The 26,994-nt window shown below is 40.1% G+C and overlaps 1 protein-coding gene across 1 annotated transcript in view; it reads right to left on the bottom strand.

Annotated features, from left to right (window-relative positions):
• Positions 1-18,171, bottom strand: part of APCDD1 (APC down-regulated 1) — a 52,275-nt gene extending 34,104 nt beyond the window's left edge. The window contains exons 1-2 of the mRNA XM_089517025.1: positions 17,700-18,171; positions 511-694 (exon numbers count right to left, since the gene is read on the bottom strand). Coding sequence (XP_089373151.1) covers positions 511-694; positions 17,700-17,757 — 242 coding nt within the window. The 5' untranslated portion in view covers positions 17,758-18,171. The remainder of the gene's footprint in view (positions 1-510; positions 695-17,699) is intronic.
• Between the last annotated feature and the right edge of the window lie 8,823 nt (positions 18,172-26,994).

Genomic DNA, 26,994 nt, shown 5'->3' with positions numbered 1-26,994 from the left:
TAATTTCATTTTGTTGATTTTCATATATATGTCATATGACACAGTGTAAAGCCAAAAATTTATACACTAGCTCCACAAGTGATAATATTTTGTAACACATAAGATCATATGATTAAGATCATATACTCCCCTACATTGTGGTTAGAGAAAAACTATTTGTAATGTGTTACTGTTTCAAATATACATTTTGATAAAGAAAAAAATTGCAGCAGCCAAGTTCATTTCCTAAAGCAACTTGTGTGTGATTCAATATAAGTTGCTTTTGAAGCATTCTTTATTCTTTTTTTAAAAAGCATCATGTGGTAGAGTGATACTGCTGTTACTGAAAAGGAAGCAGAAGACAAAAGTACTTGGAGGGTGTTAAAATAATTACGAGCTTGGGTACTATAGCCTACAGGAAAAAGCTAAACAACAAACCATCTTTACAGTATGTTTTTTGCTTTACTTTGCTTGCAGTTTTAAGGATCTGTTTTCCTATGGTATGAAAATCTAGTTCATCAACACCCTTACCCAGTGGAAACCCAGTGTCCCTCAATGGTAGGAGGCATCTGTACTGTGATTCGTGCTCCATTGTGAAGATGTTTTAACATGTGATGACACTGTGATTCTTTGAAAGTCCTCCATGCATTCTTCTCTAATGATCGAGGGTGAGACCTGCTCTCTGGATGAAGAAGTGCAGAACCTTCTCCCAGCCCTGTGATGTTAAAGACAAAATATGAATGCCCAGGTGAGTTCTGACAGTTAAACACACACACTCACACATGTACATATGTACTGAAGATCAGTTTCATGATATTCATCTTTACTGGTCTTGATACCTGACATATTCTGCACTGACTCTTACATTTTAAAAGGTGGCATGAAGATGAGAAATCTGTATGGGTGTTCACACACTACAAAAATGTGTGCATCCACACACATATTTACTCAATCCCAAACATGAGAATATACACTTTTATTTCTCTATGTTATATTTTATACTGATGCTGGTCTTTGACCGTAATAAAGAATTGCATTTCATTTCATTTCACTTATCAGTGTCAACTGATTCTATAAGAAGAACTACAGTATCAGGACATTTACAATGTAACCCTAACCATTTTGACCCAGAAATAAAATTCCACTGAACCCAATAGTTTTATTCCCTGCCAAGTATTCCCAGGATTAGAATTTTAATGACTCATTAGGAAAGCTGCTGTGTGAAATTTAAAGGTCTGTCAAAAAGTAAAGATAATTGCATCTTAGAGTTGTCCAACCTCCTAAGAACACACAACTAAAGCACTCCTGAAAAATGCCCACTCAGCCTCGGTTTAAAGACCTTGAAAGATGGAGAATCCACCACCCTCCAAGGCAGCCCATTCCAATGCTGAACAGAACTTACAGTAAAAAAATTCTGCCTAAAGTTTAGGTGGAATTTCTTTTCTTGCAATTTAAACCTACTGGTTCACGTTCTAGTCTCTGGAACAGCAGAAAACAAGCTTTCTCACATGACATCCCTCCTGATATTTAAAGATTATGTCAATTCTGAGACTTCTCTTCTCCAAGCTAAACATATCAAGTTCCCCAAGCCATTCTTCCTAAAGCTTGGTTTTCAAACCTTTGATCATCTTGGTCACCCTTCTCTTGACATGGGCCAGCTTACTGATATCCTTCTTGAACTGTGGAGCCCAGGTTTGGACCAAAGCAGAGGGGCACTACTATTTCCCTCAATCTGGACACTATACAGCCAGAATTGATTTTTTTTTTTGTTTTTTGGCTACTGCACCACACTTTTGATTTATGTTTATCTTATGGTTCACCAAGACCTCCAGATCTTTTTCATATGTACTGCTCTCAAACAACTTATCATCCACCTCATATTTGTGAAATTTATTTAGTAATTTGAACACTGGATTTTGATTCTAGGAGCCAGGATTCAATTCCCCACTTGGTCATAGAAACTCACTGCATGACCTTGGACGAGTCACACACTCTCAGCCCCAGAACAACCTGTGATAGATTCGCCTTAGGTTCACCAAAAGTCAGAAATGACTTGAAGACAAACAACAAATGTAGTACCTTCCGTTCATCCCTGAAGAAATTCACTTTGTTTGTTTTGGCCCTGCTCTCCAATCTCTCAATGTCATTTTGGGATCATTCAGACTGGCATCAAAAATCTGGAAGGAACTGAGCTGATTCGGATGCCCCTCGCCCGAATCTCTCCGTTAGCAAGTGCCCACTACAAAAAGAGGGGCATTTTAAATCGAATGCATTCTGTGCCTGCTGTGAAGGTGCCTGCTGTTAATCAAGCAATCGTCATGGTGACGTTTTTGCAGGGGCATCGGAGGTGTCCTCCCCCCTCCTTTTTTTTAAAGAGCCATGCACAAAATGCCCCAAAGTGTCAATTTTTTTAAAACCTCTTTTTTGTGTGTTGTGTGTATGTGTGGGCATTTGAGTCAGATCTGCCCCGTCCCCATTTTCAGTCCCATGCAAGCTAATGCATCCCCCACTCCTTGCCCCCCAGAATGCCTCTTACACATGAAATAATAGTGATAATGATAATAATAATAATAATAATAATAATAATAATAAATTCCTCACCTCAGAAATGCCAGTAAAGGATGCAATTGCCATGCATTCCTTTTTCTTTTTTTTCTTTTTCTTTTTTTTTTTTTTGCTTTTAAAAGCAATTCAGGGCTGCCTCTGATTCAGTAGCAAAAGCATGTATCATTATCTAATTGACAAGAGCAAAAAATGTAACATTCCGATTGTAAAAATCTAGCCCTTTGCAACATTTATAACATTCCCCTTTGCTTGAAGCGAGCAGAGAAACCCTTGCACAAGCTGCTAGCCTTGCTCTATCTGCCTCAAGGAAAAAAAGCATGCGCATATTTGGGCAAAAATAATTTTAAAAAAATATGAAAAGGGGGGGGGGTGCCTGATGTGAGCTCCGTTCGTGCCCTGCCTTTGACCTGACCTGACCCTTTTCCTCCTGCTAGAGGAGCTTTGCCATTGCCTTCCACTGAGGCTGGGAGAGTGTGACCTGTCAGTTCCAACTAAAGTAGACCCATGGAATCAATTGAGAATAAAATGGAAATGCAGCACAGGCATTCCTGTAGCATCCTCATATAACACAAATAATAAGAATAATAATAATCCAGGAGCAAGAGGAAAGTAGAACAAGCAAGCACCCAAAAAATAATGCGCATAAGTTGTCAAAAGAGGCTGATTTCCCTACATGCCCCAGCTTGGACCCACAGCCCTACTTCCCTGGGCAATCCTCCTTCCTTCTGACCCTCATCTCCCTTTGAGCTTTCTCCACCACCCCCCACCTCCCTCTGACAATGAAAGTAGAACAAGCAGCCTGATTTCCCTACATGCCCCAGTGCAGCCCCACAACCCAATTCCCCCTGGAAATCCTCCTCCTCCTCCTCCTTCCTTCAGACCCTCTCCTTCCTCTGGGATGCACACTGACCCTTTCCCCCAGCTCCTTCATCCTCCTCCTCGTCCTGCTCCGTTTTAGGATCCCCTCCATGGCTCCCTTCCTCCCACAGCCCCTTTCTCCTCCTCCTTCATCACTTTCTCCACCCCCCACCTCTCTCCGACAGCCTTCTGCAGCCCAAAAGTCACCCCTGATTTCCCCCTTTCTCCTGTCACCCTTTGCATCAAGCGATTCCCCTTTTTTCGGCTCTTTCCTCCTCCTCCTCCCCCTCCCTTCTGATGATGGGAGGGAATGCTCTGACCTCTGCCTGCCCCCTGACCCTAATCCCTCCCTAATTTGCCCTGATCATGATCGAGGGCAAGTTCAAATTTGGCGCAACCTGAGTCTTTTGAGAAAAGACGGATTTTAGCCCGAATCTGGATACCCCGGGGTAAGGGGCATTTCCTTGTGCAAGCCCCGACATGGATTGTGACCCAATCGGTCCCAATATGAACTTCACATGGAAGAATCGATCTCAAACCCATTTTTTTCTGTAGTCTGAATGGCCCCTTTGAATTTCTAATCCTATCCTCAGGTGCATTAGCTACCTCTCTCAATTTGGTATCATCTACACATTTGATAAGTATGTCTTACATTTCATCAGCTAAGTCATTTATAAAGATGTTAAATAACTGCTGGCCCAGGGAAAAAACATGAGGCACCCCACTAGTCACTTGTTTCCAGATTGAAGAGCAACAATTAGTGAGCATTCTCTGGATCTGGTCAGTCAAACAGTTATTTATTCTATTTTCACCAGTTAAAGCACTGTTTTCCTTTTGGGAGAAGGCTAAGGCAAAGAAGGTATTAAACAGTCTTGCCTTCACTCTGTCCTCTGTTGCCATTTCACCATCTTCTCAGTGCAATGGACCTAGTATTTACTTGTTCTTCCTTTTGCTCCAAACACAGCCCCAACCCCTTTATTATTTTTAAGATCTCTAGCAAGCCAAAGCTGATTCTGAGCATTATCTTTTCTGAACTACTCCCTACAAGTATCCTCCATTCATTTGTATTCCTCTTTGGTGATTTCCCCTTTCTTGCTTTTCGTATGCATGTCTCTTTTAAATCTCAGCTCCTCGGAAAGTTCTTTCTACATGGTTTCTTAAGATACCACCCACTTTTCCTCCTCACTGGAATTGTTTGAACTGTCCCTTGAATTTTGCAGCTTTAAGAAACCACCATGCATTATAAACTCCCTTTCCCTTTGAGCATTTCTAACTATGGGATCTCCCTCAGCATTTCCCAAATTTACTGAAATAATCTTTCCTTAAGATTATGTTGAATGTATCAGTACTTGAAACTTGCCTTAGATTGCATGTGTATATATGTGTGTGTGTGTATCTGTTTATTATACAGCTATGAAGAAGCATAATTCTTAGCACTATACACTCCCCCTACTCATATACCCAGTTGTTCAACTGAAGCATTTGTATAGTTCAGACATCTACACTTTGGCAGACCTTAGGCAAATTGCTATATCTCAGCCTCTGTTTTTCTTCTATAAAATGGAAACAACTACAGACAGTGTTGAGGCAAACAGTATAAAAACCCTGGAATGTTTCACACATTTTGCACTTCAGTGCACTTTAAAACATACTGCACCTCCTTTTAAGACCTTTACCAACAAAAGTTATCTCTGTGTCTAAACTATACACACTGAGGCTGCAATTCTGAATAAGCTTATTGAGAACTCCACTGAACACAACAGAATTTACTTCTGTGTAAAAATGCATAGATTTTCACCACAATAAATTAATACTTGCTCAATCTGGATCCATGGCTCAGTAACCTAAAAGCATGTAGAAAACAGGTTTGATCTGTGAATGTTCTCTGGTATAAAAACATCGATGTGATGATTTTTCCTTTGCAAAAACATTTCAAGTAGAAAGTTGTCTGAACTCTAAAAAGTTTCTGACAGCTAAAACATAATTTATTTAAAGAAAATGGTTTTATTTATCTCAGGGGTAGGCAACCCTTTTGAGCCAGGGGCCGGGTTGCTGTCCCTCAGACAACTGGGGGGCCGAAGCCAAAAAATAAATAACCTTTTAAAAATTAAATAAATAAATAAACCAGGACAAATGTAGGACAAAATTTTCAAATGGAGGGCACTTTTTAAATTAAAAATGGAGGACATGCGAAAACATTTGCTGATTTTTAAAAAAATGTTAAGATAAATGCATGTTTCTGAGGCTTCTATAGACAATTGCCCCACCATGCCCCTCGCTTGAGACGCCAAATGCCCCGGCGGCAATCGGCGGCAGGACCGGGCTGGGGCCGGTCCCAAGGCCTTGCCGGGCCGCATCCGGCCTGCGGGCCGCAGGTTGCCTACCCCTGATTTATCTAGTCAGTAGAACAAAACAATTAAGTAACTATATATTAGTCTTATCTTTTGATGTGGGAAACTGCTAGATAACCTTTCCACTAACTATCCTAATCACAATGTGAAAGGTATACAATTACAATGGAGAATACTATGTCTCACTGCCAAGCAGATGTTTCTGCTTTTAGCTCTAGTTTAGTCACTCTGAACATCAAAAGCAGTAAGATCTTCTAGCACTAGTCTGTAAATTGGACAGGAAGAAATGGAAGACAGCAGAATCCCAAAGGCACCGTAAAAGGCAATAGGCTTATTTAAGTTCTAGTATTAGGGTCTACTGCTCTTACTAGAGGTTGCAATGCAGAACCTTACAACACAGTAGAAAACCAGTAGGATAAAAAACAAACAAACAAAAAAACTATTAAAGTATGGTGAGTCTAGTTGGACACTAGGTCTCCAGCACATGAATTTGAAGCTATGGGCCTCTGTGTCTTTCTTCTTTCTTCTATTGGAGTGGAATATAAAGAATATTTCCAAATTTTCTCATTGAAAAAGAATGTTGATTTGAAGGGGGGGCTGCCCCAGAATTGTTGAATCAAAAGATCAATAGTGTTCCATCAGCAACAGAAACTATAGCCAAAAAAACTACAGCTTTGCACGCACACAAAAATGGAAATCTACGTAAAAAGGTCCCCAGATGAGACAAGTCACTGACATTTGCAATACCTCTTAATTCAATCAATGGGGAGTCAACTTGTATTTATTTTTCTCACTCACACATGTAAAAAATGAAGTAAGTGAAGAGGAGATGACCTTTGGCTATTTCCACCACTTTCAGAGGCACAACTTGTGGGGACATGAGATAGGCCTTCTTGGTAGCTGTCCCTACAGCAGTGATTCCCAACATTGGTCCTCCAGATGTTTTGGAGTTCAGCTCCCAGAATTCCTGACTTTTGGACAAGTAGGCTGAGGCTTCTGGGAGTTGAAGTTCAAAACACCTGGAGGACTAACGTTTGGGAATTACTGCCCTAGAGTCTGGAACTTCCTTCTTGGACAGGTTAGACTGCCCTCTCCCACCACTCTCCTCCTGTTTGTTGTCAGGCAAAATCTTTTTTATTCTCACAGGCTTTTTAGAAGTTTTTTTTAAACATAAGAACCTTTAAGAAAATATTGCAACTTTAATTGTACAGTGTTAAAAATTGCATTAATCATTTCCCATTCCATTTTAATTTTGGTCTTTTATACATTTTAACTATATTGCACCTGTTTCAATTTGTAAGACACCTTGAATCACAGCAGTGGGATATAAACAAAGTTCACCAACATCAGTGTTGTTTTGGTACAAAGGAAAATGTACCTTCCCTTATTTTTCAGATGAAATACAGATAAGATGTAGATCTTTCTCCTCTGTTTGGGGAATTCCCAGCATTTATTTTTACCAGTGTCTTGCTATTAATATGCAGGCCTAAACCCTGTGCTTGGCTTTAGGCCTGGGTTGTTATTACTAGGCAATACCATTCAGCACTATCTTATTTATTTAGGCTGCGTATGGCGTGCCCGCGTATGGCGCGGGCGCACTGTATTTGATTTATATCTTATCTTTCTCCCAAAATAGGACCCAGCTATAACACAGGAATCAAATTTTTATATTGATATAGGTTATTAAAGTCAGCACCTGGCTTTAAATGAAAAGTAAAATGAAAAACTCCTCCCCTACTCCAATGTGAATAAAGTGCACATTAAATTATGCAATTTATGTACTGAGAAACAAAGAAATAAAAAATTAACACCTGGATCTCTGATATGTCAGAAAGGACTTGAATTAATTTAACAAAAAGAGCAGGTTTGCATTATCAAATATCATATTTCTAAGAATTACAGTAATCTTAGATCAATACTAATAATTTAAATGGTTATGAATCTGAAAAGGAATAAGGTTTTAGAACCTGTACAAACGCTTTATTGGCTCAATGGGATAGACTTTAATTTCTAAAATGCAAACTGGAAATAGGGATTCCAAACAAAATCTTGGCTACATTTTTAGCATTCTTCTGGGGGAAAGAAAGAGATTGCTAATTAAGCTGCTTGGAGAACCGCTGTTTAGAGCAGCTGATCAATGCTCTATGATGATAAATCAATTCTCATAATTATAAACCAACTTGTCACAATATTCACAACTCACAGATTTTCCATTCATCAACGGTAGTAGAGGCTCTATGGAAAAAAGATCTATTACCTTAAGCTTAAACATTTCATGTCAGGTAGAAGAAGAACTTAGTATGGCTGCAACAAGTGCAACCTTAAGAAATAAAACAAAAAACAACAAGCAATTCTGAATTTATTGCATAAAACAACTCCTGATCACACAGTAAGGCTGTATGTTTGTTTTGTTTTATAATATTTGAAATATCAGAAAAATATATTACTCAAATAATTTTGAATTTACTGATTCCTCTGATTCCTGGGTGAAAGGGGGGGGGATATAAATTAATTATATTAAATAAAAATTATTAATCAGAGTTTCTGGAACTGAATAACTTAGCATTTGACATCTGAAACCTTTGTTGCTTCTTCTATAAGCAGAGTCCAGGAAAATCAACAGGCTTCAGCTGCAAGCCTCTTTTGGCATTCTACAAGTTTTATTTTGACTTATAACTCCAAGGTGTTTTTAAAAGCCATTTCTATGTTGTTGAGATATATTTAAGATGAAGTGTACTGTATATACTCATGTATAAGTCTAGAAATTGTAGTAAAAAAATGACCCAAAAAACCTGGGGTGATTTAGTCACGGGTCAATGTAAGTACTGTATTTAACTCTTATCAAAAAGGGAACCTTCCCTGGTGAAAGGTGAGAGCTGAATCGCTTCTCAGAGCACCTAAAAGAAGTACCAACCCTCTCTACTATCTCATCCATCCAGGCTTTAGGGGGAGCACAAACAGTTATGCCTGTAAAATTTTTAAAGGTCTTTAGCATCATCTTCATTTGCTTATCCTTTACATCTTTTGTTACATGCTGCTAAGTTTTACCCTCAACTTATCCACAGGTCATATCAAAATCCACAATTTTGGCCCCCCAAACTTCCCTTGACTTATACATGAGGTCAAGATGAGATCAGTCTTGGCTGATCTGCCTTTTATTCATTTTTGTGTTTCCAGCAGGTAAGCAAACTAAACTTAATTTCAAACAGGTGTGCTAGTGTTTTAATGTGTGTTGATAATATACACTCCTAGATTATAAACTGTTGTCCAGTTGGCTCAAACACATGACCCAAATAGCTTGATAGCTTTTCTTTTCCATTATTATTTGATCAGCTTTTGATAAATGTTGGTAGGGAGTGAAGGAGTTAGAGTGGTTAAACTGCATGAGTGAGTTCAGAATAGTGGCAGTCCAAAAGGCAAATTCCATTTCAGTTTGCATTCCCAAAAGCAATATATAACCCAACACTAGTTGTATTATATAATAACACCCCAACTCTATGCAGCACTGTTAAGTAAGACATTGCTAAGGAGCTTTATATACTGTTCTTAGTACAGGTTTTCGTGAGCCCAAAACACACTGCAGAAATAATCCAGTTTGAGACTACTTTAACTGCCCTGGCTCAGTGCGAGTGAATCCTGAGAATTGTTGTTTATTGTGAAAACAGAGTTCTCTGACAGAGAAGGCTAAATGTCTCACAAAACTGGTTTCCAGAATTCCCTAGCACTAAGCCAGAGCAGTCAAAGCAGTCTCAGACTGGATTATTTCTGCAGTGTGTTTTGGACCACAGATGCTCATAAACTATATCCAAAGAAAATTGAGGAAGAAGTGTTGAAGACACATTAGGGAAAGGAAAAACAAAGTTGTTTTATATCTGGAACTAAGAAAAATGAAAGGATACAAAATCCTTCTAGATCAGAGTCAGGGGCCAGTTAGTCAGTGATCTTGTTTCTGACCATCTATATTCAGAAAGCTCAAAAGCTGGCCATGATAACAATAAACCTTTTTGGCTCTTTACCGGCAAATAGAAGGTATTCAGAAGTAACCCAGAACTATTTTTAAATTGGGGTGGGCTTCAATATTGGCAGGCAAATGATTAATTTTGCTTACTTGAAGGTGTATTTTTCACAAAACATTGAAAACACAGAACATATTGCATCAAAATAATAATAAATATCACTACAATCTGAAGCAGTTAATTGCTTGACCACCATGAAAGCAATAGCCAATAATAAGTGAAGCATTACAAACAAATAAGTTCTATTAATGTGTCAAGCAATGCAAAAATATGCAAGATCCCAGTAAATAAATGTAAGGGTGTATATAAGTTTTCCTAAAACACCTGCCTCCCCACTATACTCCTTTAAATGCAAAAGCTGTAGACATATATTAGAATATACATGATCACAGAACAAATACTCTCAAAAAGAAAATACATAGCTAGCAGGCTCAAAACTCAAATTAGGAGTATACAGTGAGATTGCATCCACTGATGATAATAAATTATTTAGCATGGTGAGAACAAAAAAATATATGAAAATTCAGTGAAAATAAACGTGAAACAAGTATACTTGGGGGGGGAGAACAGCTTCACATACACACAGGTGGGATGTGAGCTGACAGCAAACGATCAAAGGATCTGAGGGTCATTGTTGATATCACTATGAAAATATCAAACTAGTATGTGGCTTCTGTCTTTTTTTAAATAATTCAAATTCCAAGTTGGACATAATTAGAAAAGGAATAAGGAAAAAAAAACTGCCAGTAGCATACTGCATGCTTATACAAATCAATGGTGTGATCACATCTACCATACTATGTACAGGTCTGGTCACTGCACTTAAAAGGTGCAACTCACCTTTGAGGACAGACTGCAATGTCTGGGGCTGTTTGCTTAGGGAAAAAAATTAAAGGGAGACATGATAGAGGTGTATAAAATTAAGTTGCTCTCATAATCCTGGAACTTAGGGTCACCCACTGAAACTGAATGGTGGGAGATTCGTAAGTACAGAGAGCATAGCTAAAGTGTAGAAGTTACAGTTACAAGTTGTAACAAAGCCAACTAAATGGCTTTAAAAGAGACAGGATGGCCCTGTCATGTAAAATGGACCCATCAATGGCTACTAGTCAGGATGGCTATATGTCATCTCCAGTATCAGAGCCTACATGCCACTGTGTATCTGTCACTGCAGAGCTCAACATGAAGGGTGCAGTTGCACTCATGTCCTACTAGTGGATTTCTCAACTCCTTAATATGAGCAAAATATTGGCCAGTTCTTAAACCAACCCAAAGGCTGAAGACTCACAAACATTTCTCTCAAAGAACTCATAAAAAAATTAAGATTATAGACAAATATAGTTTAGCATAAATTCAGATATAGGAAGAATAAAAACCTCTTTTCGCTATAAGTAACAAGCAGAAAATAATAGTAATAATAAACATTCGTCTCCTTTGAGTTCAACACATCATAACTAAATGCAAAAGAAAACCTGTAATCAGTCCAAAAAAGAAAAGAACGAGGACTTTTATATTTCTGTTCCCTGTTAATGTAATAACACTTTTGTACCATCAAAACCTATTGTTTTCTCCAACTGATGCTGCTGTTCAGAATGTGTCTCATAAAAACTGCTTCTGTCTTAACTCATCATACTATCACCATGACTATATAATAACAAAAAATAAATTTAAGGTCTAAAAACACTGCAGAAATAATTCAGTTTGAGACTGTTTTAACTGTCCTGGCTTAGTGCTAGGGAACCATGAGAACTGTAGTTTATTATGGAACCAGAGCTCTCTGACAAAGGTGGCTTAACGTCTCCCAAAACTACAGTTCCCAGAATTCCCTAGCATTGAGCCAGGGCAGTTAAAGCAGTCTCACTGGATTATTTCTGCAGTGTGTTTTGGACCTTAGTGAGATTATGGGTTTATGCATAAGATTATTAATTTACACAGTTGTGTAATCCACAAATGCTTATGTTGGACCTCCCCTTCCCCAGTTAATGACTAGGGTGCTACTGGATTACTTTAGGTCATTTTATATTAATGTACAATAATGTAAAACATAGCCTTCTTCTCTCTCCATTATGTGCAATAATGTAACTTGGAGGGCTAACTTGGAGAGTGGTGGATTCTCCTTCGCTGAAGATTTGTAAACACACTCACGACTGCTTTACTGTAGATTCCTGCACTAGCAGGAGTTCAGAGTAGATTACCTTTGGGATCCCTAACTCTATGATTCTATAACTCAGATCTAAGCTATTGATATTTCAATGGCCTAAAGTATTAAGAGAAAGAATTACAGAACATTAGCTGAGAGCAATCTTCCAAAGCCCTAACAGACTTCACATTGCAAACAAAAATTGAAGAAAACCCCCAACTTTTATGAAGGCTTTGACTCACAATCTTTTCTTTTTCCACTTTTTTTCTGGCACAACAGTAAAAATGGCTGCTGCAAGTTCCCTGGCCCCATTTCTCCTATTTCGGGAGGTATCATAGTTATTATGGCAGCCCACCTAGAGACCTAAATCACAGCAGACTATAGACAGCTCTGTTGTTGGTGACCCTTAGAAAAAATCTGTGTTCTTTAGTTGCTTGATAATGGGATAATGACTTTTTATTGCACAGTATATCTGGGGGGTGTCAGGAGAGGGAACGCAAGGGGGAAAAAACCAAGATAACCAAAGCGATAAGTTTCTACATTAACATTAATGTTTTACAACAATACGTGGAAATAAAGTGCAATGAAGAGTTTAACACATAACAGTAAAGTTACAAGAGAAAAAAACATTTCTGTCCTTAAAATGTATTGATAACAAGTATCAGTGACATAAACAGAATGTTTTCACTCAACATGTTTAGGAATAACCCAAGGGGGCAACACTTTCCACAAAAGTTCTTCAGCCCTGTGTTAAGTGGCTATGGCTTCAACAAATTGATTCTTATTCTATTTCTTTCTTTCTTTCTTTCTTTCTTTCTTTCTTTCTTTCAGAAGTTCTCATTTGATGACACTGTAGTGTGTGTGCAGTCAAGGAAGGGGAGGCAGACAGACAAAGCTCCCCATTATTTCAACGTCTCACAGCAGCGGCTGGTTTGATCTGACTATTGGCCCTGATCTGTTTCACGTTTCAGCCAGAGTTTAAAACAGCTCTGTAATTCCAAGCAGATGAGCCTGTGAGTCTAACCCTATAATTATACCTTCTCTCCTTACTTAGCCTCTAACTTCAAACCTTCCGTTTTGACTTCTAGACACCAGATGAGAGAATGTTAAAGTACACCTTGGCATCCATGCAGGTCTGTCTCAACCAGATGTATCTACAGAGTCTATATATGCTGTAGTGAGCTGAGAGGCAAAATTAAAAAAACAAAACAGAACAAAACAGCCTTTGATGAGCAGGTTGTTATGTGTATAAAAATACAAGATGCACAGAAAGCTTGTGAACTCTGTACTTGGAGTGACCAAACAAATGGGAAGATGTAATTTCTATATTCCAAATAAGTGTGCAGATGAGTTTATGAATCCTTAATATATCAACAGTACATAAAATTAGGCATATAACTGAGTAAAGTATCTAAATAATGCATTTAGGTTGTTAGCGATGTTGACTCGCCACATTTGTCACTGGTGTGTTTGTGTGTGTGTGTGTGTGTGTGTGTGTGTGAGGAATTATGATGCTAAGTCTCTCTAAAAATTTAGTGATGCATTTAGAGGCTACCTTCATAATGAGCCTAATGCCAATTCATGCTAAGTCTCCAAGTAAACCTTTCTGACATACTCAAACAGCATGATGAGGCAGAACTTGTGGCCCTCCATATGCACCTGGACTATAACTCCCACTGACCACAGTTCATGCTGACTGGAGCTGAAAGGAGTTAAGTAGCCTTGGACTAGCATTTTAAAGTTAGAAGCAGCATGCCAGTCGACATTAAAAGGTTGCTGGAAAGATTTAGCATAGCTCTTACAAAGGATGTCCTTCCTCAGCAACCTTTCTGAATTCTTTGAAAGTGTCAGAACTGCAGATTTGACTTATCTTATGTAGTTTCACTCAGAAAAAAAGTAATAATCAAAATTGCTCAGCAAAGGTTTCTGTGTGAGTAGTCTTGAAGTAAGGGGGCAAGTTAGTGCTCTTAACAGAGCAGTAACTAGTTAAAGAAGAGGAAGGAGAGGAGTGGAATACATGAACAATGTTACCAAGAGAGAACCCTTGTATCTACTGGGGCTACTCAACATGCTATGAGAAGAGTGATCATAATTGAAGGGCAAGTTGTAGCCAAATTTTCATATGAAACTAGTTCATTCCAGATGGAGAATTCCACTCTCCTCATATTGAATGTGTTGGCAACAAAATGCCAAAGAAAATTCAATAGAAGGAAGCATAAAATAATGTACATTTAGGACATAAAAGTCCCAACCACATACATAAACATGGTGAAATTTGATAAGGTTGTGATTACACAGGAGATGATTGGATCAACATAAGACAGTCTGTTGGAATAGCAAAAAAGACAAGTTTCATATTAGGGGAAAGACTGCAAATAAGAATCCCAGTATCAGTAATGCACTTACACAAATGTCAATTGTTGTCACATTTCCAATTGTGACAATCTTAAGCAGAAACTCCACCTTAAGAGATGAACACTGGTTTATCAGAAGTAAGGGGAGGAACTTCTCCCATAGCCTGCTTTTGTACTTCTCTTTTGGTCATGAAACATGATCTGGAACAGATGGGATTCTTGATCTGATCAACCTGAGTAATTCGTATGGACATGTTTAAAGGTGCACAGTGCTGGCTTTTTTTTTTAATCCCAATGATTAAGAACTGTAGTTACACTCCAGACTATTTTGTTCCAAACCAGTGCCACTGAAATTAATGATGGTGTGGGCCTATGGGTTGAAATGTTTTCCAGGTGCTCATGCATACAGAATTCAACTTAACACCCTACATTTTGGTCACAGACTTCCTAATGCAGACAAATAAGAAAACCTAACTAATGCATGCTTTGAAAATGTATAAAAAATTATCTTCCTAATGTGGATTATTATTGTGGAATATTGTATTTCCTGTTCAGAGCAAATTGGGTAAATCTCTCTTTTCTCTATATGTAATTATTACTTTGTGGGTCCCCCCCCAATAGCCCTATACACCCACAATAATCCAACAGACAACTGATCACATACATCTATGGTTCCCAAACTGTGCCCTTTAAGAGCTTTTGGACTTCAGCTCCCAGACTATTGGCCAACATGGCTGAGGCTTTTGGGAGCTAAAGTCCAAAAGCTTTCAAAGGGCACAGTTTGGGGACCATTGATCTATGTGATCAGTTGTCTGTTGGATTATTGTGGGTGTATAGGCCTATTTGAAAAAACACAACGTAATAATATTACTAATAATAATATTCCACATTAGGAAGATATTTTTGTACATTTTCAAAGCATGCACTAATTAAATTTTCTTACCTGTCTGCATGAGGAAATCTGTGACATAGATTGTAACCAGCATCCCAGTCCACTATCCACATCTGTAGAGCAAAACACAACAATTTTGTTTATTTCTGATTGGTCAGAAGTCCCCCCCCCCCAGTATTTTCATGGAACTGAGAGCTCTTCAAACACATATGTAACACCAACAAGCCATTGCTGTTTGTTCCAACGGATAAAATTAAGGATTAAAATAGGTAAAATTCAGTTCTCCATTGTAGATACTTGCCAGTCTTTATAAAATACAATGACAAATGGAAATACATGCATTATTATAAGATCTGGAGAGAGACCAGAGGGGTTTTTTTTTTTCATGATTGCACAAGTTCATGCATGCATGTGTTCTTTTACTGGAATTCATTGGTGTTCTGGGTTGGTAATGGCTTTTACTCAAATACAATAAAGGATTGGCTTTATTGATTGATTAGAATCATAGGATCCTAGAGTTGGAAGAGACCACAAGGGCTACCCAGTCCAACCCCATTCTGCCATGCAGGAACTCTCAACCAAAGTAAACCTGATAGATGGCCAAGCAGCCTCTGTTTAAAGATCTCCAAGGAAGGAGACTCCACTCCACTCAGAGGAAGTGTGTTCCACTGTCGAACAGCCCTTACTGTCAGGAAGTTCTTCCTAATGTTGAGCTGGAATCTCTTTTCCTGCAGCTGGCATCCATTGTTCCAAGTCCTATTCTCTGGAGCAGCAGAAAACAAACTTGTTCCCTTCTCAATATGACATCCCTTCAAATATTTAAACAGGGCTATCATGTCACCTCTTAATCTTCTCTTCTCTAGGCTAAACATACCCAGCTCCCTAAGTTATTCCTCATAGGGCATGGTTTCCAGACCCTTCACCATTTTAGTTGCCCTCCTCTGGACACACTCGTTTCTCAACATCCTTCTTGAATTGTGGTGCCCAGAACTGGACACAGTATTTCAAATGGGGTGTGAACAAAGCAGAATAGAGTGGAACGATTACTTCTCTTGACCTGGAGACTAACTTCTATTGATGCAGCCTAAAATCATATTGGTCTTTTTAGCTGCTGCATTGCACTGTTGATTCATTATGCTTGGTATATTTAAGTACAGCATGACCAAGGTGCATGGCAGTTTACAAATAGCAAGGGAAAAAAAGAATTTGGAGAAAGGCTGTCAAAAGAAGAAATATACATGTATGTATGTACTCTTTTACTGTTTTATTTTTGGACTTGTAATGGCTTTTAGTCATATACAATCAAAGATTGGTTGACTGATCATGCTTATCATATTTAAGTACAGTCTAAGCAAGGTGCATGGCAGCCCCACAGCCCTTCCCTTCTCCTTTTGTGTCATGTCTTTTTAGATTGTAAGCCTGAGGGCAGGGAACTGTCTCATTAACTATCTGTAAGCTGCTCTGAGAGGCTTTGTAGTTGAAGAGAGGGTTATAAAGGCAATAAATAAATAAATAAATAAATAAATAAAATAAAGGATTGGCTGATTGATTATGGTTATCATTTTTAAGTATAGTTGTGACCAAGATGCATGGCAGTTGACAGAGATCAAGGAAAAAAGCCTTTGGAGAAAGACTGTCAAGAGAAGACATTTACATGTATGTATTCTGTTACTGTTTCTTTTTGGATCTATAATGGTTTTTTTCACATGTGTGTATGTATCTTTTAGTGGATTTTATTGTATAGTCAAATACAATAAAGGACTGACTACATGATTATGCTTATCATATTTCAGTACAGTCAAATACAATCAAGGATTGATTGATTATACTGATCATATTGAAGTACAGTTCTGACCAAGGTGCAAGGCAGTCGACAGAGCTCAAGGGGGAAAGACTTTGGAGAAAGACTGTCAAGTACAGTGAAATACAGTAAATGATGGCATGGAACTTTACAGAGATCGAGAAAAAAAGATTTTGAAGAAAGACTGCCGAGAGAAGAAATCTACATGTCTGTTTATATTCTTTTACTATCCCCCTCCCCCAGACCTGTAATGGCTTTTAGTCAAATGCAATCAAAGGACTGACTACATGATTATGCTTATCATATTTCAGTATGTCAAATACAATAGTCAAATATAATCACGGATTGGCTGATCGATTACACTGATCATACTGAAGTACAGTTTTGACCAAGGTGCGTGGCAGTGGACAGAGATCATGGGAAAAAAGAGTTTGAAGGTTTTGATTTGACTGCCAAGAGAAGAAATCTACATGTCTGTTTATATTCTTTTACTATCCCTCCCATCCCCACGGATTAACTATAGGATTATGCTGATCATATTTCAGTATGTCAAATACAACCGTCAGATGCAATCAAGGATTGGTTGATTGATCATGCTAATCATACCGAAGTAGAGTTCTGACCAAGGTGCCTGGCAGTTGACAGAGATCAAGGGGGGAAAAAGATTTTGGAGGAAGGCTGTGGAGAGGAGAAAGTGGCTCATTGAGGAAAGCCTAACAAGCCACCTCCAAAAGAAGACTCACCTTGGGTCAGGAGGGCCAGGAACAGGTACCTGACCAGGCTGCAGCAGGAGCAGGACATTTCCAGCTCTCTCCAAGGGCACCTCTTCCTCCTCCTCCTCCTCCTCCTCCTCCTCCTCTGGACTTTCCTCCCTTTCGCCTTAGATCCACCGCTGCTTCCTTTGCTTTGAACTCCCTTGAACCCCTTCACACACAACACAAAAGTCCTGAGGAGAGGAGAAAGGACTCTGTGTCTCTCTTTCTCTCCTTCTCTCTCTGTGTGTATGAAGGACAGATTTCCACCTGGCAGAATGAAATGAAAACCCCAAGGCAAAGTCTGGCAAAGCCCAGCCACACAATTTGCTTCAGCAGCCTCGCTTTCCTATGAGTAAAAAGAGTCCTCCAACTTTCCTCCTCCTCCTCCTCCTCCTCCAGCAAAGCTTCCCCGCAGAAGCAGGCACCAGAGGGGTCCTCAGAACTGCAAAGGAGGACGGGGCGGCCCAAAATGGAGGACCTCCCAGGAGGAAAAATGGAAGAGGAGGACAAATGTTGATAAGGCTTACAAACACTTGCAGGAATTCACCCTCAAAATGGAGGGCATGGCCAAATAATAATAATAAAAATAATGATGATGATGATGATGATGATAGAGCTTAAAAATGCTCATAGAACATTACTCTCAAAATGGAGGACACACCCCAAAATAATAATAATAATAATAATAAAGCTCAAAAAGGCTCATGAAAGTTTATCCTCAAAATGGAGGACACGACCAAATAATAATAATAATAATAATAATAATAATAATAATAGTAATAAAAAAGCTTAAAGGCACTCATAGAAGTTCTCCCCCAAAATGGAGGACATGACCAAATAATAATAATGATAGTAAGGATAAAGCTTAAAAATACAGTCAGTCTGTGCTCAAAATGGAGGATATGACCAAAATGATAATAATAATAATAAAGCTTAAAGACACGCATAGAAGTTCATGCTCAGAATGGAGGACAGGACCAAACAGTAACAATAGCAATAAAAAAGCTTCAAAACAGTCCTAGAAGTTCACTCTCAAAATGGAAGACACGGCCAAAAAAGAATAGTAATAATAACAAAAGAGCTTCAAAACAGTCCTAGAAGTTCACGCTCAGAATGGAGGACATTGTGGAATCCCCAATCCCCAATGCAAGGCAGGGATGAAGGACGGATGTCCGGGAAAAGGAGGACGCTGGGGGGGGGTGTCGCCCCACTTTCAAGTGAAACGTTGAGGGTCCCCCATAACGGTCGCGCCCTGGCCGCCTTCTTCCCTCAGTCTGCCCTTCTCTCCTCCTCAGAGGCTACTCCTTCTCCTCCTGAGGGAAGCACCGTATTAGTAGTAGTAGTAGTAACTCCCCTTCATATTTCCCCTTCTTCCAGGCGGCGGAGGAGGAGGAGCGAAACCAGACACCCTTTGACTTCAAAGGCAGCCACAAAGGGCTTCTTCTGAGGGGGCAGGTTTAAAGGGTGCCCGCCCAGGGCGGCTCTTCTTAGGAGGCCTCCATGCCTCCTCCTCCTCCTCCTCCTCCTGGAGCAAACCAGGCGCAGTTTGCAACAAGGCCGCTAGGGCTTGGGAAGGGAAGGCGAAGGCTGACAGTGACAGACAGGGCGGGATAATGAACAGGAAAGCATTAATGGCAGTCTCTCCTGGGAGGCAGACAGAGACAGACAGACAGACAGACAGACAGATGATAGATAGATGATAGATAGGTAGATAGGTAGACAGACACACACATAGACACAGTGGGGGCTCCATATTCACAGCCTTGAGGCTCACGGTTTCGATTATTCACGAGGCCAAGGCTGCTAATGCAGGCATTCCTCTCCTTGGGTTTCTTAGGGGAGGCAAAGGGTCTCAGAGGGGCCAAGGCTCCTCTTGCCTTCTCCTCCCTGATCCTCTCCTTGGTTTCTTAGGGAAAGGATTGGGGAGGCAAAGGGTCCCTGAAGTTTCTTCAGAATAGGTTTGCCATTGCTTTCCTCTGAGGCTGAGAGAATGTGACTTGCCCAAGGTCACCCAGTGAGGTTTGATGGCCAAGTCAGGATTCAAATCCTGGTCTCCAGTGTCTTAGTCCAACCCTCAGACCACCAAAGCACGCTGTCTTGTGGGCAGGCAGGGTGGTATTAATTATGCCTGCTTGTAGGAGAGAATGAATTACCTTTCCCATCCATTATCCTTGAAGCATCCTTAAATACAAAGACTGCAGAGTCACAAATCAAGTGCTCTGTATGGGTTCAGTGTAGTTTACACACAAGAAAGTCTGTGCATGATAGACTGCCCTTATTACCTCTAACTAAAGGATGAAGCAAAGGAAAACAATGCCAAAGAAGTTACAAAATTCCAGCAGGCATAATTATTTGTGGTCAGCCTAAAGGCTGGATGGATGAAAGAGTAGAGGGGAGTCATTGGGCCTTATCACACGTGAAACAGGAGCTCCAGTTCAAAGCGAGGGGGTAGCAGAGTCTATTCGGATCCAAGGCAATTCACGGGATGTATTATCATACCTGAGGAACAAAATTGTGGTCTCTACTTGGGCAAAGCGGAGCGAGTGCACATTGTATTACCACACCAGAGGGATTCAACAATTTGAATTGCCACCCTTGTGCATGCTTAGTGGGGCTCTGGACGCTGTCATCCTTCCCTACCCCCTCCTTAGCTGTCATCCTTCATCGGGATGAAGGAGGAGGCAGCGGATGATGGGACAGGTGGCAGGGTGCCAGAGGGGGCAAGATCGGGGTGAAGGGGGAGGCAGGGGATGATGGGACAGGTCACAGGGGGTCACTGGTGGCAAGATCAGGGTGAAGGAGCAGGCAGGGGATGATGGGACAGGTGGCAGGGTGCCACAGGGGGTGAGATCAGGGTGAAGGAGGAGGCAGGGGATGATGGGACAGGTCACAGGGGATCACTGGGGGCAAGATCGGAGTGATCTTCCACACCAGACCAATTCGAAGTGAAATCGAAGTGAGCTTGGAAACAATTTTTGTGAATACCAAATTCACAAAAATGAGGAGTCACTCCGATTTGACTGTGGATCCACCTTGGAACGACCCCCCCATAGAAAGCAACCATATCTGATAATACATCATGTTATAATGTGAATACGCATGACTGGACCCACAGTGACTTTGGATCTGAGCTGTAAAACCCCTCGTGTGATAAGACCAGTGTTTCCAGGACAGATTACAGTCGGCCCTTCTTATACACTGATTTTTTATACACGGATTCAAGCATACACGGTTTGAAAATGTTCCCAAAAAGTATAAATTTACCTTGATGTTCCATTTTTTTTTATTAGGGACACCATTTTGCTATGTCATTATATTTAATGGGACTTGAGCATACACGGATTTTGTTATACACGGGGGATCTTGGAACCAAACCCCAGCGTATAACAAGGGTCCACTGTACATTCTTGCCTTTCACCAGGGGATAGTTCATTTTAAAACAAAAATTAAAGTGCAGTACTTACAATGACCTGTGGATAAGTGACTCAGTTTATTTGGGTCAATTTTTTGACTGAAATTTCTAGACTTAAACATGAGTATATGCAATAATATTAATATTATTTATTATTCCTGTGAGAGATCAACGGTGACAACTGTCTTAATATTGGTTTTGTTTTTGATCATTTAGTAGACTGGTGAGTGGTAATTCCAGAGAAGGTTCAACTACATAGGAGGCTTGGTGGCCCAATTATGCCAGATCATTTCATGGAGTTTGGTGGCAGGCTTAAGCCCGCTACCCCATTTGTTTAAGGTTTCATGAATCTGTCTTTCCCTCTAAAGCAGAGACTGGAAAACATTGGAGGAAGCAATTACAGAGTCTCCAAGACTCTCCCACCCACTTCACAATGCATCTTCTCTGAATTTTCCCAGTTCCCAGATAAGACGTGAGCAAGGAAGAAAATACGAGGGCTGCCACTCCTGACTCCTTTCTTGTTCATCCTCTTTGGGCACTAGATAGGACTGAGTGCAGAGTGCTGCCTAGAAAAAGAAAATGCATGCATCAGTAAATACTTCTGCCCACTCACTCATCTTTTTTGGGCAGTGTAGCAAAGAGGTTAGCCACTGGAACAGCAGCTGCTTCATCCTCTCACTTTCCTGTGCATTTCCACTGAGGGATGTGATGCTGGGGACTGGCCCCAACTTGGCGAATCTTATTTCTTATTTCCTCTACTCTCTTCTAATAATGAGAAGATGAATGAGCAGGAGGACAGCACCCCCTTTTTACACTCTCTCTGTATGGCTCCATAATACCTAAATCTTCCTAGGATGCAGTAGCAATATAGCATTGCAGAGAAAGGATAAATGAGCAGAGGCAAAACCATTATTTAGACAAGTGTTTTTGCTGAAAATCTAAAAAGGGTAACACAATTGTGTAGGGGTGGACAGCTTCTGTCTGTCTGGATATATAGACTCCAGTTCCCTTCATCCCCTCACAATTAGCTGGGAGTTACAATATTTGGAGGGCCATGTATTCCTTACGGTTAAGGTAAGGTAGTGGCAGTTCCTATTGTCTGTACATTACATTGTCCCTCTAGGTGACATGGCAGGGATGAGGGTCCACTGGGCAGATTCCTCATTGTAGCACCCCTCAGAGGTGAATAAGTGAGGAAGAAAACGAACTGGCTGTTGCTTCAGTAGTCATTCATTCACCTTCTCAGACCACATACCTATTCACCTAAATTGCCCAGAGGGAGGACAAGTAATGGGGCCTCTTGTAAGCTGCCTGTGTGGATCCACTTCTCCTTATCCTAGTGACCAGAGGACTGAACAAGAAACTCCACTCTTGTTTGCACACTTCCATATTCTCTTCAAAAGTAAGGCTGGTGATGGGGTGTAGGCTAAGAAGGAGGCTTCAGACTGCGGACAATCTTCTCCCTCTCCAGCTTCTGCAGAAATAATCCACTCTGAGACCACTTTAACTGCCCTTGCTCAGTGCTAGGGAATCATGGGAATTGTAGTTTGTTGTGGCACCTGAGCTCTCTGACAGAGAAGGCTAAATGTCTCACAATACTACAGTTCCCCAAAATTCCTAGCATTGAGCCAGGGCACCTCTATTTCCTTATCAGTTTGCTCCTTTCCTTTTAAAATTAAGGTGGATGTGAGGGCGATCTGGCTGGGACATCTGTCGCCCCATTGATCGCCAGGGTTGATTCGGCTGATCTGGCTGGCTAGGCGGGTGTCCCCTTCCTCCCTCACCACTCCATGTGCGTCCCTCCCGAGGCTGCAGGCTCGGTGGAAGAGGACGACCATCCCAGATGGAGGGAGTGTACCGTTCTTCAGTCGGGGTATATGATGGCTGCGCTCCCTGCTAGAACCTCCAAACAAGCTCGGGGTCCATTTGTGGGAGAACCTAGGGTGGTCGGGCTTCCAGGACTCCAGACACATCGAAGTGGGGCACTGCATGGGGCAGTCTGCCATTCTTTATTAAAGAAAAAAAATAATTAAAAAATTAAGGTGGCGGTGGCGGTGGCAAGCAGTGGTTTTCCTTGGTGCACATCATCTTGCCTGAGCTAAGAGAAAAATGTCAGAACTTGTCAAAGCACTCCACAACCCTTTTACCAGAACAAGTCAACAACAACTGTCAGGATAACTGAAAGGGTAGCCTCTGGTTATTCACATCTTACAGAGTAAGCTTGGAAATGGGTTCATAACAGGGTGGTGATAAAGGTCTCTCCCCCCCCCCTCCCCTTGCCTCTAGCCTGATTCTCATTCCACACACCTTAATGCCATACTTTTAGAGATTTCCAGAAAACGGAACTCCACTGGTTTACAGAACCTAAGGATGCCAGATGTCCTGTGTTTTATGGAGCATTCCTTATTTAAAGGAAACCCTGTAGGGCCTCCTTGCCTATTATATTGGGAAGACTCGTGTCCCTCCTCCCACAATGGTACATGTAGCACTGCAAGTAGCCACAAGCACTTGGGGATTTCTTTGCAGCATGTATTGCATTACACAAGCATATAAGCAGCTCTTATTCCAGCACAGTGAATGTGTGTTATTTCTGAAGTTTTATCTTGTAGCTTGTGCAAAATGGCACACCATTTGCTTGAGTGTTATCTCCTTACAGATCACCTGAAAAGGTGCCAAAGGAAACCATTCAGTTCCCAACATAAAGCTATATCTGTAACCAGAAACAGAAATACATATTCCTATGAAACATCCCACTCCTTCTAGTTTCATTATTAATTATTTAGAACACAACTGTATAGATACTGTATTGGTTAAGACCCCAGCTGAACATTAACATAGCAGCTTTATAGAAATAATGTTTTTAAAAGCTTAGAATAATAGATTTACAGAATTTACTAAAACTAACTCCACATGCACAATACAGTTCTACACTACTCCATTGAAGTGAATTCCATCTAGCACCAGTGTGTTCTGCTAGTAGCACAGAACCATAGAAGTACTATATCTGTATTAAGTTCTTTTGAGTAATTATTAAAAAAACTAAACCCTGTTAAAAATACGAGAAACCCACTGAGTTCTCCTTTGTTGTTGTTAGCTGCCCTTGAGTCGACTCCGACTCATGGCGACCCTGTGGATGAGACATCTCCAAGAATCCCTATCTTTCACTGCCTTGCCCAGATCCTGGAAGCTCTTGCCCACAACCCCCCTGATCGACTATTTGTCTTGTCTGTGGGCTTCCTTTCTTTCTTCTACACTCTAACTTTCCTAGCATTATTGGCTTTTCTAGTGGTCACCTTCTCATTATGTGGCCAAAGTATGAGAGTCTCAACTTTATTTATTTATTCAACTTGATCATCTTACCTTTCAAGGAGAGCTCTAGTCTGACCTGTTCAAGGACACATTTGTTTGTCTTCTTGGCTGTCCACACTATCCTAAGTACTGTTCTCCAGCACCCCATTTTGAATGAGCTGATTTTCTTTCTGTCTGCCTCTTTCACTTTTCCATTCTCACATCTATACATGGTAATGGGGAATACAGTGGCCTGAACAGTTCTGACTTTAATGCTCAGTTGTATGTCTTTGCTCTCCTTAGGGTTGCCATAAGTTGGAAATAACTTGAAGGCACACAACAACAACAAATTCATATCTCCCTTCAGTACTTCTTCCATAAGTGAGGTTCCAGGCAAGCATAGCAATTATGGTTGCGATGTGGGTATCCTACCTACATACCTAATATGTCCTTTCAGTGGCCTGCTGTCCCACTATGCCATGCCATCCCACCTAGTAGGCACAGGAACACTTAGTATATTTGTTTCCACCTAGTACACATGGGAACATTAGTATACTATCTGTTCTTGGATGTACTTCCTTTATGCTTTCCTTTCTGTAGGAATTGACTTCAAAAGTAACAGTTTTCCAAATAACAGATACCCTTCAGCTCACGAGCAAGTGAACTCATTTTAACTTTGCAGAAGAGTCCAAAGATATAAGAAATAGCTTTAGTTATCTCAGTGCACAGCAATATATAGAACAGCCATAGTTCCTTTTGGGAATTATGTGGTTCTCTAGAAGCTTTTATTGTTGTTGTTTTTTTTGGGGGGGTGTTACTGTGTTTAATGTGTTTCCAGATTGTTCCAATTTAGTGTTTTTGACAGACTTGTTTATTTAATGGCTTTTAAACTTTAGCATCAAATAGATTATAGCTGAATTTTGTTTTAATTTGTTGTAAACTACATAGGTCTTGTACTGGGAGAAAGGCAGGATATTTAATAAACAAAGAGTTTATCCTTAGAAGATAGCAGAGTATAGTGAACTGCACTGTGCTGATCTTCTTATATGTGAGACACTGTGTTCATGTTTCCAATTTCTGAACAAACATCACACAAGCTCTCAATGGAATGTTACCAGTTGACAATTTTCTCTGTCAAATATTTCCAAAAGGAAGAAAATTATGGAACAACTAAAATGGTACATACTATTGCGAGACAAATGAGTGGTCAGAAAGCTGTCATGTTAATTAAAATATTAGCTTCAAACTAATACGCTTTTGCTGCAAATGTTTCAAAAACAAAGGGAACCCAGAACTATGCCATGCAATAGCAACTGTATATTGCAGCAACATCTAGGCACAAATTCATATAAGGATTTATGTAATTATGTTTTTCCTTCCTTTCTCATCTTCTAAAGGTTTCCCTATTGTGAGCAAACAACAAAATTGATATGTTGTTTCTTTTACATTAAAAAATGGGTCAATGCATTACTCAGTTTAAAAGCATATGGTTTTAATAGTAGCATGTTCAATAGATTAATTGATTGATTAGTATTTTAGACCATAATTCTTTGCTCACAGCGTATCTCAATGTTATGCAAAGTTTAACAAAGGTGTGGGACAGACTGCCCCAAAAGGGCAACCTGTCAGTAGCCTAATTCCCTCCAGAGGGAAGCCGCAGTCACCAAAACTTGTGGCTTCCCTCCGGAGGAAAAAGAACCCGGAAAAAACGGGTTCTTTTTGTGCCACAGGTCGGACGTCATGAGTGCGCCAATGGTGCACTTGTGAAGTAAGCACCACGCGGCGCTGCATGGTGATGCCCATGTACATGGGATGCCACTATTGTTATGCCACTGCACTGTGCTAGGGTTAATGTTAAAATATAATTAAACTGTAGATGAGATTAAAATAATTGAAAGCATACAATTAAAAATAATAAAGCAATACAGGAGACCAAGCCTCAGTGAACTCTCCTTTGGTTCTGAAACAGTTTTATGATCACCTGGTTACCATTCATACTGCAATTGATCAGCTAGTTGTACCAGTGTCTGGCCAAATCTGTAAAATAGGATTCCATAATATGCATAATATGGACCCAAACACTTTATATAGCAATCCACTAATGTCTGCCTTTGCCAGAGCATTCCTGTCAACAGTGGACAGAAGCTGAGATCAACACAGCAGTTGTATTTATTTATTTACCAACACACTTTCTTCCCAACATAGGTTCCAAAGCAGCTTACAGTCGGCCCTTCTTATACACGGATTTTTTATACACGGATTCAAGCATACACGGTTTGAAAATGTTCCAAAAAAGTATAAATTTACCTTGATTTTCCATTTTTTATAAGGGACACCATTTTGCTATGTCATTATATTTAATGGGACTTGAGCATACACGGATTTTGCTATACACGGAGGATCTTGGAACCAAACCCCAGCGTATAACAAGGGTCCACTGTACAATGAAAGTTAAAAAAATGATAAATCAATATACAGTTTAAGTTAAAGCAATATACATTTAAGTTAAAGCAGTTTAAAACATATTCAGAACCTATATAGCACATAATCATTTAAAAAGTCATTTTCCCTCAGCCTGACAGA

This window comes from Sceloporus occidentalis, unplaced genomic scaffold (genome assembly GCF_023333645.1).
Source record: "Sceloporus occidentalis isolate IW3139 unplaced genomic scaffold, rSceOcc1.0.p SCAF_3, whole genome shotgun sequence".
In the NCBI taxonomy this organism is placed as follows: domain Eukaryota; kingdom Metazoa; phylum Chordata; class Lepidosauria; order Squamata; family Phrynosomatidae; genus Sceloporus; species Sceloporus occidentalis.
This window is presented reverse-complemented; position numbering and strand designations above follow the sequence as displayed.